The sequence below is a fragment of the Camelus dromedarius genome, chromosome 6, assembly GCF_036321535.1.
Source record: "Camelus dromedarius isolate mCamDro1 chromosome 6, mCamDro1.pat, whole genome shotgun sequence".
In the NCBI taxonomy this organism is placed as follows: domain Eukaryota; kingdom Metazoa; phylum Chordata; class Mammalia; order Artiodactyla; family Camelidae; genus Camelus; species Camelus dromedarius.
The window spans coordinates 66,954,709-66,970,428 of record NC_087441.1 but is presented as its reverse complement, the minus strand read 5'-3'; the positions used below and the strand labels follow the sequence as shown (position 1 = coordinate 66,970,428).

General features: G+C 37.3%; 1 protein-coding gene across 4 annotated transcripts in view; it reads right to left on the bottom strand.

Moving 5' to 3' along the window:
• Positions 1-7,031, bottom strand: part of PHIP (pleckstrin homology domain interacting protein) — a 125,929-nt gene extending 118,898 nt beyond the window's left edge. For 2 of the 4 annotated variants that reach the window (XM_031455964.2, XM_064486929.1), the window contains exons 1-4: positions 6,775-7,028; positions 6,601-6,659; positions 6,443-6,472; positions 6,188-6,247 (exon numbers count right to left, since the gene is read on the bottom strand). In XM_031455964.2, coding sequence (XP_031311824.2) covers positions 6,188-6,247; positions 6,443-6,472; positions 6,601-6,659; positions 6,775-6,814 — 189 coding nt within the window. In that variant the 5' untranslated portion in view covers positions 6,815-7,028. Of the gene's footprint in view, positions 1-6,187; positions 6,248-6,442; positions 6,473-6,600; positions 6,660-6,774 lie in introns of all 4 variants that reach the window. The other 2 variants (XM_031455965.2, XM_031455963.2) reach the window with 2 other exon arrangements.
• Between the last annotated feature and the right edge of the window lie 8,689 nt (positions 7,032-15,720).

Below are 15,720 nucleotides of genomic sequence, written 5' to 3'. Positions count from 1 at the left end.
GGCTGCCACCATCCATGCTGCCATGAATAACCTAAGTCTTATACACAAATCTCATTCCTCTTACAACTTAGTTTTAACTTTAGAAGGTGCATCAGATCACGTTGCTACCCAAATTTTCTTAGTATCAAAAACTTCTTATCCAATCATCCTTTTTCTTATCTGTGATCCCTGAGCTCAAATAAAGCTGCTTGTGTGTGTGTGCATGTATGTGTATACATGTGTGTGTAAGACAAGTAACTAAAGGTGAATCTGCTTCACATCAGTTTTCTCTTGTTTTGACCAAAAGTTCTCAATCATATTTCACTGTTCAATATCACAATTTTTGATTTTTCAGTACCTTGAATTCTAAAATGTCATAATGAAAAAAAATTATCATTTTCCCAACCTGTTATAAAATACTTACACTCCTCTATATTCCATATGCTCCAATAATTTCTCCAATATTTCTTAATCCCAAAATAATTTATTTTCACAAATTACTCATGTCACCAGCATAGCTTCTCATAAACATAACAGAAACTTTACACATTTAGAATTCCTAGAATTTTCAATTTGGTTCCTATTATATAATTGCCTTACCATTTTTAGATAGAATTAAAAAAACAACTTAAATATTCTAAACAAATTTACTGTCAAAATTTTTTTCTCTAATACACTAATTCAATGCTTGACTTTCCTGAAATCAATTAAAAGCATATTAAGATAGGAAATTATTCTAAATTTATATGCTTAGTACTCTGTTAACTAATGGCCACTCTGCCTAGCATTACAGATATAAGAATATCTGCATAGAAATACCTTCATAGAAAACTATGAATTCTAAAATTTATATGTGGAAACTACTAATAAGAAAGAAATTAACCTGTCTGGTATTGTACAAAGTAAGTTGTTTCGGATACAATTTTATTTGCTACAATTCTGTAGTGACATGATAACTACAAAATTTAGGAAAAAGAAAAATGGTTGCAGTAGGTGAGAAAAGTTTCTAGATGAGAGAAACAAAAACTTCTGGTCTATCTGACAAAGAAATTCTGTATGGACTAAATAATTGACATTCTTAGGATTTATTTAACTTAATGCTCACTTAAGGATAAATTCAAATAAAAAGGTCTTTATTAAACTCTGCTTAAAACTACGTATCTTTAAGCAAGATTTATAAAACAAAGTATCTCTTCTCTGACAATTTCCAAAAAGAATACAAACTATTGTGATTTTAAATTACAAAATCTCTGTACAGAAGGAACCAGATCCAACAGCCAAGCTCCCTTCATGTATTCCTAAATGCTATCTGATCATTACCAAAAGAGCTTCATATATCCTCTAATCAATTTCGAATATTTCAACCATCCAAATATTTAATGTTAACTGTTTCACAAATAGAATCAGTTAGAATCACTATACAGACCAACAAAAATTTTCTAGAAGTCTACACACAATGCTTTAAAAATGACTTATTTTTTGATATTTACTGAACTTTATATCTTAGGCTTACTTATTTCATCCTTGAAATCTACAAAGTAACTATACTAATAGTATCTTCTAAAATTTTAAACAGTTAATTTTAGACTGTAGCCACTATATTCAGAAAATTATGCATACTTGTTTCTGAAATAATAATGTTTTTCTTAAATGTTATACATTATAAAACTGTAAGTGGAATAACCTTTACTACTACTACTAAAGTTCTGATGATAACAGCAAACAGAAACCCTTACTTGATTTGTACCAGTCAGTGATGATAAAATCTTACAAAGTAGGAACTATTATTAACCCATAGTACAGACTGGTAACAGACTCCATCAGTACTATTCTGCCTCATAACAACCATAAAACAGCGCTGCACAGTTGGGGAGGGGATAATCCAACTCTCCCTTTATTATTCATGCCACTTCACAATTATTCAAGAGCACTGAATTTAACAGGTATTTATTTAAAAATTTTTGCAAATGCCTCAAACTGTATAAAATACTGGTATAAGTATCAACACAGTAATTACACGTGTAAGAAAGAATGGTTTGCCCACTTTAGCCCTTCAACACTTTCTATTCCCTTCACATCTAACATTTTCTTCAGTATAATGATTATGAGACATTAAAACCCTGCTATTGAGACTACTGAGCATAGCTTACTATTTCACTGATATTATTAAAAAAGGAAATGGTAAGTGTACTACCCAGACCACCCCTCTCTAAAATCATACTGGTTCAGTTTTCAGAGTACTATACTATCTGTTAAACAGAAGGAGAATCTCTGATTCAAAAACATTTAAATGTACCTATTTTTTCCTAAAAACTGGTCTCTTAGATTTTATACCTTAACTTTCACATTAACCATCATATTCTAAATAAATGCATACTTAAGATACACACTTAAGTAAATCTTACGCATGGTTCCTATTCATCTCTGAATTTAAGACCACCAATAATTCATGAAAACTAGTACTTAAATCATGGTGAAAAACATACTAATTAAAGAGGTACTCCACAAACTGGTTAGTGTCTCAAAAATCTTCATCTTTTCACAACCTAAGAATGGCACTATAAAAAGCATTTGTACTATTTTTCTGTTTGCATGCTTTCTCTAGATCTACTTTTCAGTATTTTGAATAATCAAATTCCACAATGAAAAAGGTGAGCTCTTAAAGACAATGCATTGCTACTTCTAGTTAAATATCAGATTTTCAGATCAGAAAAATTTCAATTCACTTATTCTACAATGAGATAATAGGGGCCTAGAGAAATTTCAGACTTGCGAGAGGTCACTCTGCAGGGCTAAAATCACAATCCACAAGCTTCTGATTCCCAATCCTTTCCCACGAATAGAAAGATTTCTAATAAAGTAGAATTACTTTTGAAAAAGCAAAAACCACTATCAAAATATATAAATATAAAAAATTAGCAAAACAAGAACACAGTTTTGGAAAATAATGTCTTATAAAAGCAAGAAATGTAATCAGAGTCCCAAATCCGGTAAAAATGCTTAAAAATTCCACCTCAAGATCTCATAAATATGCAACGCCACTACTTAAAGTGACACCTAGAGAACAAAACTTAATAAACCAACTAATTTCACTATTCAAACTAAGAAATCAGTAAATGACAAAGCTTTCTCTTTGTTCAAAACTTAGTTGTTTTCTTGTTATGTAAAGTTTGCCACCTATGCTTGACCCAATTTAAAAACTAAAAATTCTGATGAAAGCTTAAAAAAATGCCCTTTTGTTTTAAAAGCAACCTCATACTTTTTAAAAATAGAAAATCTGATTAAACATATACTATAGAGCCAAAAAAAAAAAAAACCCTTTAACTATCAAATTCCATTCACTATTAAAAATATTTTAAATCACAAGGTAGATAATAATAATAATAATAATAATAATCCTTTTTTATAATAACTTTACCAATGACACTGACACTGAATGCACTGAATTTTTTTTTTTTTTAATGTTAACTTTTCAACTGCTTTTAAAACTCCACTTTCCACTTGGTCAAAACTCAATCACTGTGATTTTATCTGCAGTCTGACTGCAAATGCTGATCTATACCTATTTTTAATTTCACAAGTACAAATATCCTAAATATCTGTTAATTTGAAGTTTTCTGGAAATTTTAATCTGACACATAAATTCTCCTATTTAAAACACTACCAGTTAACGGTAGGAACAAATTAACAGGTGGAGGTAAACAATAGTTATTTTGGCTTCACTCATCAAAATATCTTCAAACCAATGTTACATAAATTCAATTTGCTAGGAAATAAAACTTTGTTCATTCTTAAGAAAAAAATTAGACAATAGAGAATAATGTACAAGAGACTTTGTGCTCACCTAGCTCACCATAAAATATCAAGATCCTACTATTAAGCAAAAATGTGTTCAGATACCTAGTGTTCTAAAATGTTTTAAGAGGTAACTAAATCTCAATCAAAAAGTCAAAGTTAAACCAAATCCCACACACCTAGATATTTAGTTTGATGGATATGAAAGTACCTCAAATGGTGCCTCGGATTCAGTTTATAAAGAGAATATGCTGAACGAATGAAATGAGACAATGGGACAGAGAACTCAAGTCTAATGAGAATACTTAACTGTCCCATGACTGTACCAACATAACTGTTCTAGTAAAAAGGTTTGAAAACACTCTAAGCAAGAAAAACCACCACACAAAATATGCGGATTCTGAGCCCACTGATAAAGACACTGCTTCTGCATCCTAAGTCTGATAAAGAGACCAAGAATATAAATTCATTTTATTAATATCTGAGAGATGAGAAATTCACTCAAAACAAGTTGATAAACATTGGTAACTTTTTACTGGAAAATAAAATGATACTCCTACAAGGATTAGACATTCCCATAATTTGGACAGATACCACTGATCACTTCATTTTAAAAAGTATTTTACCAATAGTATCCATATTATAAAAAAACAAAAACCCAACACAGCAATCTTTAGTGGTTTGGGGTTGTAGATTTTTTTGATATTCAAAGATGAGTTTTGAAAAGAGATGCAAGATGAGTTTTGTCTGCCCAATTCTTAAAAATGGAATATTTTAATCTTTGGTAATTTTACAACAAGAAAAACATGGAAATCCACTTAAGATTGTCAAATATTTACAAACATAAAAATTAAGTACTGCAGTTATCGAATATTGGCGTTTGCTTCAAACTCCATTCATTTTAGCCAAGTACTGAATGAAACTAGCCTAAATCACTACCTACTTGAAAACAGTATGGCAATGAACGCAGTGTGAAGTCTCCATTAAATTGAGTAAATCTAAATACCCTAGGCTTATTTCAACAGCTCTGAGCACTTCCCAACATCCTATGTTAAATCGTAACACATTCAGACAAAGTTACGAGATGTTCTATATGCAAATGAAACAAAAGACATCAAAAATCACGTCATGCCTTCAACTCAAGAAGACATTCAATTCTAAACTAGCTGAAACTTCCTAATCCTTTCAGAAGCCCTGATGAAGTAACATTATAACTATCTCAAAACATCAGTTGCAAATATGTTTCAGAAAAATCAATGCATGGCATAGATTTAAAAGGTGTGATTTGCCCCGGTGACTGCTGTAACTGGCCCCCCAACACACACCCACACACACACAGAGGCATACTAACGACCTACATCAGTTCGGGAGGAGAAAATTCGGAAAACAAAACTCCCGAACACAAATACCTTACTCTTCTATCCATAACACTTAAGTGATGGGTTCACTTCTAGAAGTCGATTTTCATAAATAATTAAAATATTCACTTGGAAAACCCACAAAATTAAGAAAAAGAGGTTATCTTTCAAGCTACTAACAAACTACCTCCCAATACAAGCCGAAAAGCTTTTACTTGCCAATTTCCATTCCACAGCAAGTATATATGTGTGAAATTCAAAACTCTTCGGTGCCCCCCCCCAGCAGCTTTTAACTTAACGAGGGGGCCTAACACGAAAATTAGCAAAACGACAAAAAGCTTGTTAAACTTCTGGCTTTAGGGTGTTCCCGGCTTTACACTTCTGCGAATCAGCTCGGGTAAATGCAAGATGTGCCGCTGGCCGACCATCCTCGACACATACAATCTGAACCCCTCCAACAACAAAAAACCCAGTTCCCAATGTAAGGAAAGCAAAGGAAACGCAAGAAGAAAAATAATAATAGTAATAATAACGTCTTGCCACGGTTCCGCTGCGGCTGAATGGCCGGCTTGTGAAATGCTAATAGCACTTCGGAGCAGTTAGTCACCAGCTATTGTGTGGGGCAGGAGAAAGCCGAGCCGACCGCGCGTGCAGAGCGAGCAGGAGAGCGAGCGAGCGAGCGCGCCCTCCTCCTTGCGCCGCTCCCGCCGCCGCCGCCGCCGCCGCCTCGCGCGCGCCCCCGCGCCCGCACGGACGCGCGCGCCGGCCCCTCCTCCTCCGGCCTTGCACTGCACAGCACTCATGACGTATCTTTATTTCTAGCACATTAACAAAATATTACAAATAAATTGTCGACAGCCCCTGCGGCCCCGGGGTGCGGGTCCCCCCGGCCACTGCCCCCCGCGGCCCCTGCGCCGGCCTCCCGACCCTCCCCGTGGCCTTTGGAGCTTTCAGGTTCTGGGGCCAAGTTTTTGTCTCTGTAAAAAATTGCGGGAAATTCAATTTTTATTCGACTCGGGGAAAAGTTTCTTTGCTCCGCGCCGCGAATGTCTCACCAGATTCTGGTAGGTCCTGGGATGCTCCTTCCCGGTCCAGTCGGTGCGCCGGGGCAGCAGCTGCGGGGAGAGGACGCCCCGTGAGCCCGGCCCCCGGCCCCGGCCCGCCCGCGCCCCTCCCCCGCCCGCCCCGCGCCCCGCCGGGGACCCCGAGCCCCGCGCCCCGCGCCCCGGCGGCGGCGGCGGCAGCGGCGGCGCAGCGGCCTTGGGGCGGCCGCGCGGCGGCGGGACGCGACGGGCCGCCGCCGCCCTTACCTCCTTCTCGGCCACCTCCCGGATCAGCACCTGCAACAACAAAGCGGGGAGAGCTGAGCCCCGCGCCCCGGGCCGCGGCCCCGCTGCCGCCGCCGCCACCCTCCCCCACGCCCGCGAGCGGCGAGCGCCGGCCCGGCCCGCGCCGCGCGCCGCCGTACCTGAGCCGCCTGCTGACAGGGTCCATCTTCCAGGAACCGGGCGATAAGGAAGTAGAGCTCTGCGCGGGAGAGAGGAACGGGGAGACACACAGACTGAGCGGCCGGGCGGCGGGGGGCGGGGGACCGCGGGCGGAATCGCCCGGTGCCAGCGGCCCCGGCAGCCCCCCGACTTACCCGATCGCAGCTCCGAGAGGCCTTTCCTCTCACAAGACATGTTTATGGGTCACTTCAGGGCCGCCGGCGGGACACGCCGCCGCCGAGGGGAAGCGGGGATGGTGCCGCCGCCTGCCCTATAGCTGTCACTGTGTGTTCACGAGCCGAGCCTCGGCTCCACCATTCAAGCAACGGCGGCGGAGGCGGAGGAGGAGGAGGAGGAAACAACAACTCTCAGGCAGCGGCTACAGCCGCCGCCGCCTCCGCCGCGGATCCCTCCGCCGCAGAAAGGAGTCCGCCGCCTTCGCGGCCCCGGGCTCGGCTCCGGCCTCGGCCCGCGCCCCCGCCCCCCGGCGCGGAAAAAGGAGTGCCTCCGACCCCGCGCCCCCGGCGCCCCCGCCCCCGGCGTGGCGAGACCCCCGCCCGCCCCTCCCCGGCCGAAGATGCGATTTATTTATTTAATTCCAGTCGAAGATGTCGGAGCCGGAGCCGCCGGTTGGCTAGAAGGCGCTTTCTCTGTGGAGGCCGATCGCGAGAGGGAGGGGGCCGGGGACGGCTCGGCGGAGGGATCTGACGCACACGGAGCCGCAGCACAGGCTCTATTCAGCGGCGCTGGCTGGGGCTGAGATGGAAGTTAGTTTCTGTGTAGCAGAAATAGGAAACAAATGAAGCAAAACTGCCCAAAGAGGGGAAATGCCCCGAGGATGGGTCTCACTCTCACGCGCGCGCACAGATACACACGCAGAGAGCACTCTCACGCTGGGCAAACTCGGAATCGCGCCACCCTGCCCGAGTTGAATGATAGTGTTTGGTTTCTGTCTCTTGCCATGTGCATGTGTATAAATGCTGCGGATTGGCATCTGTGTAAGTCTTGTCCTGCGTTATTTCTGCAGCCTATGCAAAGTGTTGTGTAATTTATTGGAGTGCTGTATATTGCAATAGAGGTTCGGGCGCTTTTTGTTAAGCACTTGCGTTTGCAAGCCCGTTATTTGCTGAAGCCACCTCTGCATATATCTTTTATTACTGCCATTTCCTTAAGCGTACATTTTAAAAATGTTTTTTATTGTTATATGGGCAAACCGAACTCCTGATCTGTACTTCAGATACTCTTTTTCCTCGTGACAGAAAGGCTGGTAAATGGCTAATTAGGGATTTGGGGTTAAAGAACCTTAAAGCTTTTTTAAGTGTTTACAAGAAGGAATAACGTAAACCTGAGAGAAAGGAAAGAACGCTAATGTTTATCTCTAAGCGATCTGGAGGTAATGTAGTGACAGATCAATAACCTACCGAAGGATAATGAAAGAGAATACTACACTTTAGCCAAGGTGATTAGTGATTAAATAATTTAAATTATCTGTATATCTTGCAGTTGACTTCGTCATGCTAATTAATGGCTTCTAATTTGAGGTGTAAACCATTCCTGTTTACAGTTAATCACGGGAAGACTTCTTGAAAACTGACGAAAAGAGAAAAAAATAATCTTTCGTAAATTAGTATGTAATTACCGGTTTTATATGCTAAATCATACATCTGTGTTTTGCTGATAGAGGATAGGGCCTTGTTTAAAAAAAAAAACGAATATGGGTGAAATTAATGGAAACAATGGAAAAAGCCATTTGTTAGAAAACCAGGACACCAAATGATATTTATCTCCAGATGATTTAAGCACTTTTCAAAAAGACTTGAGAGTTGGTGTTTTTTTTTTAAGGGTTGCATTTTAAAGGGAATCAGGATAGTCGTTCTTTTGTTAACATTTAACAAAAGATTCTCCTTAAAATTTTTTAGATAATAAACTGCATTTTATGGATCTGGTCTAAAAAGGTTATTTGTGGGGAAAGGACCAACAAGCTGCCTTTTGGTTTTCTAGGTTGCTTCCTCAACCCTTGTACCCTCCTAGCTCCGTACATTCCTAGTGGGTAATACTTGCTGCAGCTGCCTTGGGCTGTACTGCAGGACGGCACCGGTGTGATGCCCTGTACTGACACAGCCAGAAATCACCCTACAAGTGAGAAAGAGGGAAAAAACACCTAAAGCTCTCTGCAATAATAGGATGTAAAAATTGCCTTTTATATCTATCTTAATCAAATAAAAAAAGAGAGAGTTACCCTGACTTGTCCTATTGCAGCCTAGTTTTCAGAGTCACTGTTACTTATTGAATGGTGATCCTTCGAGTATTGAAAATATTTGCATTTATAAAGCTATTAATTCATTTTAACTGTTACAGGTAAACTGGCTGGCTTCTAGATGGTTAGGTTTGAAAAGACAGACATTTAATATTCCTTTTTGCAGTTCTATTTATTTTCATGACTTATGCTTTGTGTTTTATCTTAACTTTTAAAAAAGTATTATAGTCTTCAAATAATTATAGTCTTCAAATTTTGGTATTTTACATTATGATGTTTTTTAAATAAACAGAGTTTAGGAACTAAAAATTATAGTTAGAATCTTGTGGTTTTAAAATGTTTGTATTAGTCTGATTCTTACTAATAGATGTTTTATCCTTGTGGAGGAAAATAAACCAAATTATCACGGAATATAAAATTACTCTGGGCAAAGTTTTCCATATATATCTTGTGAGTGTTATGTAAACATGAAAAGCTATTATGAATATCTCATGTATGCTTTTCATTTAGAAGTTTTTCCTAAGTATGCTACTGGTACTTAGCTCCTAAATTTTTTTTAAGGAAAATTTCTCTTCTAAATTTTCTGAATAGGATGTTCCTGTCATTTTGACTAACATTTGACAGTGTTTACAGTTTCTTTCTCATAAACCTAATTTGAAGATAGTGTAACCCTACCTTTGAACTAATTTATAAATGTCTGTTGTAAGAAAATACAGGTTAACTGCTAAAAATTAAAACTCTTCAGCCAAATAAACTGTTTGTTTTTAACAATAGATGTTAAATTGAATTTTACTAAGTCCTTCAAATGTAACAAATATCCCTTTATAACATTTTAATTTCTTTAAACATAAAACACATTTCTGGCTTCTGACATCATCAGTTAACTGTAGGGTTTATTACATCACTTAACTGCATATTTACACAAAAAGTCTGTGCATATCAAATGGGAAGAAAATCTTAGCTTGAAGTCCTGTATTTCAGTTCCCAGGGCAATGCGTTCTCAGCTAACTCTTGCATATAAGGATACTACAGATTCCATTTACATCTTTTTCTATTTGTTTAACATTTTCATGGACTTCAAAAATAAAATGTCAACCTCAAAAATTTTCATGCCTTTTTAATAAGGTGGCTAACAAAAATAATACAACTTTGGAAAGCCAACAACTAGCATTTTTATATACTACAGTTTCTAGGAGAATTACAAACCTCATAATACATAAACATTTCTGTGAAATTCATCACCTCTTTTCACTTGGCATCACATGAGACAAGGTAAACACCTAACACAAAGTTTGACTTGATTGTGATAAGTTACTGCTCTAATGAAATAATCAAAAGCTGCCATTCAAGTTCTCTCTGGAACAAGATGGGATAGTTTATAAATAAAAAGATTCAACCACATTTATGAAATTTAGTTTGCCTCGTCTAATAGGAGGAAATAAACCATACCTCAAAAGAATCTTTGCAATTACAACTTTAAATACTATACATTAAATCTTGTGTGTGTGTGTGAGATTATGCTTTAAAAAAATAGTAAAAACTTTATCCTATAAAGTGTGGAAATGGAAAAGTAGAAAACACTCTTCTTCAAAAAATACCTTTTTAATCCTCACCTGCTCTAAAAACAAAAGTCCTGTTTTACAAACCACATTCTTCCTTCTGGATGGCTCCCCAATATTGTGTTGGTGTCCATGTCTGTCTGACTTTCTCCCTCTCAACACACACATTCTTTTTCCTTCACAAAGCTTGAATAAATATATCAAATTTGAGCTATACAAGCAGATATGCTATTCGGCTGCTACAGAAAGAACAGAGATAACCAACTTTAGTAAGCCAGCTCATTATTTAACACTTTGTATTGTCTCCCTTATATCTCACTGGGAAACCTTTTTACTTAAGTTACAGTACAATTCCTTTTCATCTGTAACAAAGATAAGCTGGTTACTAACAATGATATAATCCCTTACTTATTTATATGTTATTAATAATTCACCACTCAACTTTTTTTCCCTCCAAATTAAAATATTCTAGTAGCTTAGATTTTTTTGGTAAGTCTTAGTTTGCATATTAAGAAGAAATATGTATCTTCACTGAATATATATGTATACACATACACACACATACACACACACATAACCATCATTTCATGAGTTAAGGGTACAATTAACAAAGATTAAAGGCGAAAACCAATTTTAGAACATATTCCCCCAAGATCTGGAGCAACAGAGTGAAGTAGAAAAAGCTGTTCCAGATGGCAGGAAACTTAAAGGAGAAGTCTGTAGGCATGTTCTATTATATGGTGATGTCTAATGGGTTGAGAGGGGGCTGGACTGAACAGAAAACAGTGGAAGAAGAGAGAAGGTAGACTCGGGAGAAGGGACACAGAGGCTTCAAAAGTTGCTAGTGGTGGTATATTAAATAAAACATATTATTATCAATGTGATTTTTAACCTAGAATTTGAGGACGAAAGTTATGTAGTCACTTGACTTTATATGTAACCTGAATTCATACACTTTAAAAACCCCAAAGAAGAAAAATTATTTTATTCATGGAAAGGAAGAGGTTTATCTGACAAGTTAGTTAGGAACCTTTATATAATAAAAACACTCAGAATCAAGGACACCAAAGTAGACACTTGGTGAAGAAGGAGAATGATCTTTTTGAAGAAGATCTGACCACCAGAGTGCCCTCAGGTCTGACCCAAGACTCAGAGAGTTGGACATCTAATAGTAAGAGCCAACTCAAAATTGAGAATGAAGCCAATTTAGATTTAAACTGACTTTGTAATCAAAAATGATGTTTCCATTTTCTGTTTCCTATAGAAAGTCATGTCTCATTATACCACCTTATTTGTAAAGTGCCTTCATGTTTCTTCATGTATACACACACACACACACACACACAAACACACACACTTGGCAAAGATCCCCTTGACTTATGCCTCTGTTGCTTCATTCCCTTTAATGGATATACTCATAATTCATTTGTTGAAATGGTGATTAGCTAACTAGCCCAAAGAAAGAATGGGTTCTATTATACAGTTATAAAATTTAAAATAATATTGATACCAAATAGATTTTTCAACTGAGATATGTGCATTCAAAATTTAAGAAAAAAGAAAACCTTAGAATTTAATTTTGAGAGGACACCTACAAATCCCACTGCATTCAAAGTTTTCATGCTTACTTTTTTTTTAAATTTTAAAAAATTGTTATTTTAAAAAAATTTTTTGTAGGGGGAGGTAATTAGGTTTTACTTACTTATTTATTTAGAGAGGGTACTGGGTACTGAACCCAGGACCTTGTACATGCTAAGCATGTGCTCTACCATTTGAGCTATACTCCTTTCTCATGCTTTCCTTTAAGCACAAACAAATAAATGTGCACATGAAGTGGTTATAGTGGATTTTTTAATGCTTATCAAAACTTACCAACTGACAATGATTTATAGAAAAAGTAACATAACTTTAAATGGAATCTCCTGGTAAGAACATATGTGTTATTTCCTCTCCACAGTTATCAGAAGTGGTGTCACTGAATATCATTAAGGAACATCTTTCTTCAGAATACTAAGTGGTATCACATGAGAAGGAAGAAATATGTTGCCTTTTTGTCTTGCCATCCTTCCCTTTCTGGTTTTCACATGTTCCACTTTATACTTGTTTTAAAGGGTTTGTCATTAAGTGTTTTGGGGTTTTGGGTAGGTGTATGTATGAGTTTCATCTTTCCCAAACCTTTTCAGTTGTTACAGTGTTTCTCTATAAAATACTCTTTCTCTTCCATCACTGAAACTTTAGTTCTAATGGTAAACCAAATGTGGGAATTAAGTATGTAATTAATTTGGGTATCTCCTAAGAGATCTAAACATGTAGCGATGAATTTATTCTTTGCTTCTAATAGTTGAGAATGTCACACATTAAAATCTTCCACATCTCTTATTTTCAGCCTCCTGGTTATTATACAAAAGATGAGAGAAACAATTTACACAACTGGTGTGAAAAGGAGGAACAAAAAAACCAGTCTTCCTTCCTCTACTTTTCCGTAAGGAAAGAAATGAAGTGCAAAGCAGTAAGCATTTTCTGTTTGTGAAGTATGTAGATACAAAATTGTGTATTCTTAAAATTTTCCTCTTTTGACATTTTTGCTAAAGTCAAGGTAAATGTGACCTCTTTAGACATGAGATTTTCTAAGTTAGAGGAATGACTGATTTTTTTAAAAATTATTTTTGGAATAATTAATGCATCTTTCAGACTCTAGTTTGTAAAGGTTCCAATCTAATATTGACTGAAGAGGACTTATATTGACTCAAACCACTTTCTGGTTAGTACTGCTTAACTTCACCTCCTTGAAATATTTAGGATGGAAATTGACTTCATTTTTAGAGCCAGATCCCATCACGCCTAAAAAATGTTTTAAAAAGAAATCCTTGATGAACACACAATGGCAAATTTCCATGGCACATTAGTAAGATATTTTCCCCTGATGTGTGTTAACATTGCCTTCTTGTATTTGCATAATAATTACAAAGGTCATTTCCCCTTTCAACCAGCCAGTTTCTCATATGGTCTCTTCTTTCTCCTTTTTATTACTAAGAGAATGTTTTAGTAGAAATTTATTTTTTAAATATTAAAAAAAAAGTAAATAAGAACTTCTGTCTCAAGTTCCAGTGTGAAGCCGTGTTTCTTTTTCCTGGGCAAAAAGTTTTGAGTTGGCGTAAGGACCCTTGTCCCCCGTCGCCATATGCCATTCCTACTGCTATGGTATCCTCATCTCAGCATTCTGTGCATTAGCTGAAGAAGCATCACTTAAACACTGGCTTGCAGCTTGACCCTCATTGTGTACTTTAGCCTAACATATGGAGATTCTCTGTTCACTGGAGGCTGATGGTAGAGATGAGAGCTGATCTCGAGCAGCTGAAATCCCCTCTGATGACTACACCTGGAAAGCAAAGGTTTCAGTGCTAGTCTGGCCCATCTCCAGAAATTATCAGTTATTAAAACCCAACTTTATTTAGCAGCAATAATAATTTATTGAATGGACTGCAAGAGATATGAGTCAATGGCTATACATACCATTCAAATTTTAACTACAGAATTCACATTCTCGAACCAGAGACAATGATGCACTTACAGACTGTTTTAACCTAATCGCTTCTAGTACAAAATATTTATATTTTATAAATACTAACAGGAGTAAATTCCACTAAGTTATTTCTAGTAACTACAAAATAACATAAAATTTTGTGAAATGTGTGATATAGATTAATGTGAAAGCGTTTTTTGAAAGCACTTTTTGAAATGAGCATGTTATTTTTATTTTTAAAAAATTTAACAACTAATTTCTAACAGATTAGTTTCAGTTCTACAATATAAACTATGAAGAGGTTTGAGTCAAGAAGATCTCAAGGCAAAATTAGATTGAAAATTTACAAATCGAGAGTCAAGAATTGCATTGACTCCAAAAATGTTTGTGTTCAAAGCTTTTTCTTTTCCTTTTAGTTTTTTTAAGTTATATACATATATTATCAGTCTTTAAAATTTTAGTTCTTTTTAACTAAGATATTTATGCTACAAGATACTAATTTTTAGAATATAGAAATCAAATCTTCCTAACTCAGAAGCAAATTTTAAAAATCTCTTTATTGTGGAAAAATATCAAACAGTCAAAAAGAGTAAAGAAAATAGTAAAATGATCCCCCGGGTACCAGATTCCCAGCATTCATGCTTATCCACAAGTCTTACACTGTCTCTCCCCCAGCTACCCACTTTCTTGCTTTAAAGTAAATGTCATCATTACCCCTGTAGATAATTTGGTATGTAGTCCAGAAGCAAATTCTAACTAGCCTAATTCTTTCATTGATTGATTGATTAATTTATTTACTACTCATATATTAAACATTTGTAGAGCAGCTACCATATTCTAGACCCTGTATCAAACCGTGGAAATTGATTGGCTGGATATGTTCATTTGGGACCCTTTCCAAGAAGTTCTCTTGTGATTGGAAATATAAACTGCTAAGAAATTAGATCATACCACTGAACTGATTAAACCCATCAATGATGCTTCATGAACTCCCGGACATTCCTTAGTGTGACATAATGAGATGGCTCATAATCTGCCCCCTCAACCTGTCCACACTCACTTTTACCCACTGGATTGGAAGGACTTTAAACTCCTAAATGGAAATAGTTTCCCAAATATGCCTTTCTCTCATTTTTGGCACATGCTGGTCCCCCTTTCTGGAATCTTGATCTCAAAACCAGACCAATTCTTACGCAGTTTTCAAGTCACTCACCATCATCGCTTCTTTGAGAACCATGTTTACCTCTCCTCCCAGAAAACAAACAGCTAGGTGCTCATCCTCTGTACTTCCTGAAGGCCTTCTGTATGTCTCTATGGTAGCACAGCTACCAGACATACAGACGCTTTCATGTATATCATGGATATCATAGTTTTCTGTTGTTCTGACTAACTGAACTAAGATTTTTTTTTAGGACGGTCTCTGAATTTTTGAGTTCTGCACCCCTAGTATACACAACAATCAGAAGATACAACAGGCACTTAATAAACTCAGTAGGGTTTTTCTTCCTGTAATATGTTCATCAGATAAACAAACTATAGTCATTTCTGGAGGTATATTAGGATGATTCTTAACAGTGACCCCAGTCCACCATAATCTCACAGGGCTGGCAGAGGCACATGGAACCATTGATAGTTTTCCCACTGAAAGGATACAAAGTATGCATTATATTTAAAGAAACACCAGAATATCATGTGACATTTGGATATTGGCTCTGCCTTCAGAGCTTTTATTACACTATTATCTCAATATAAAATGAAGGGA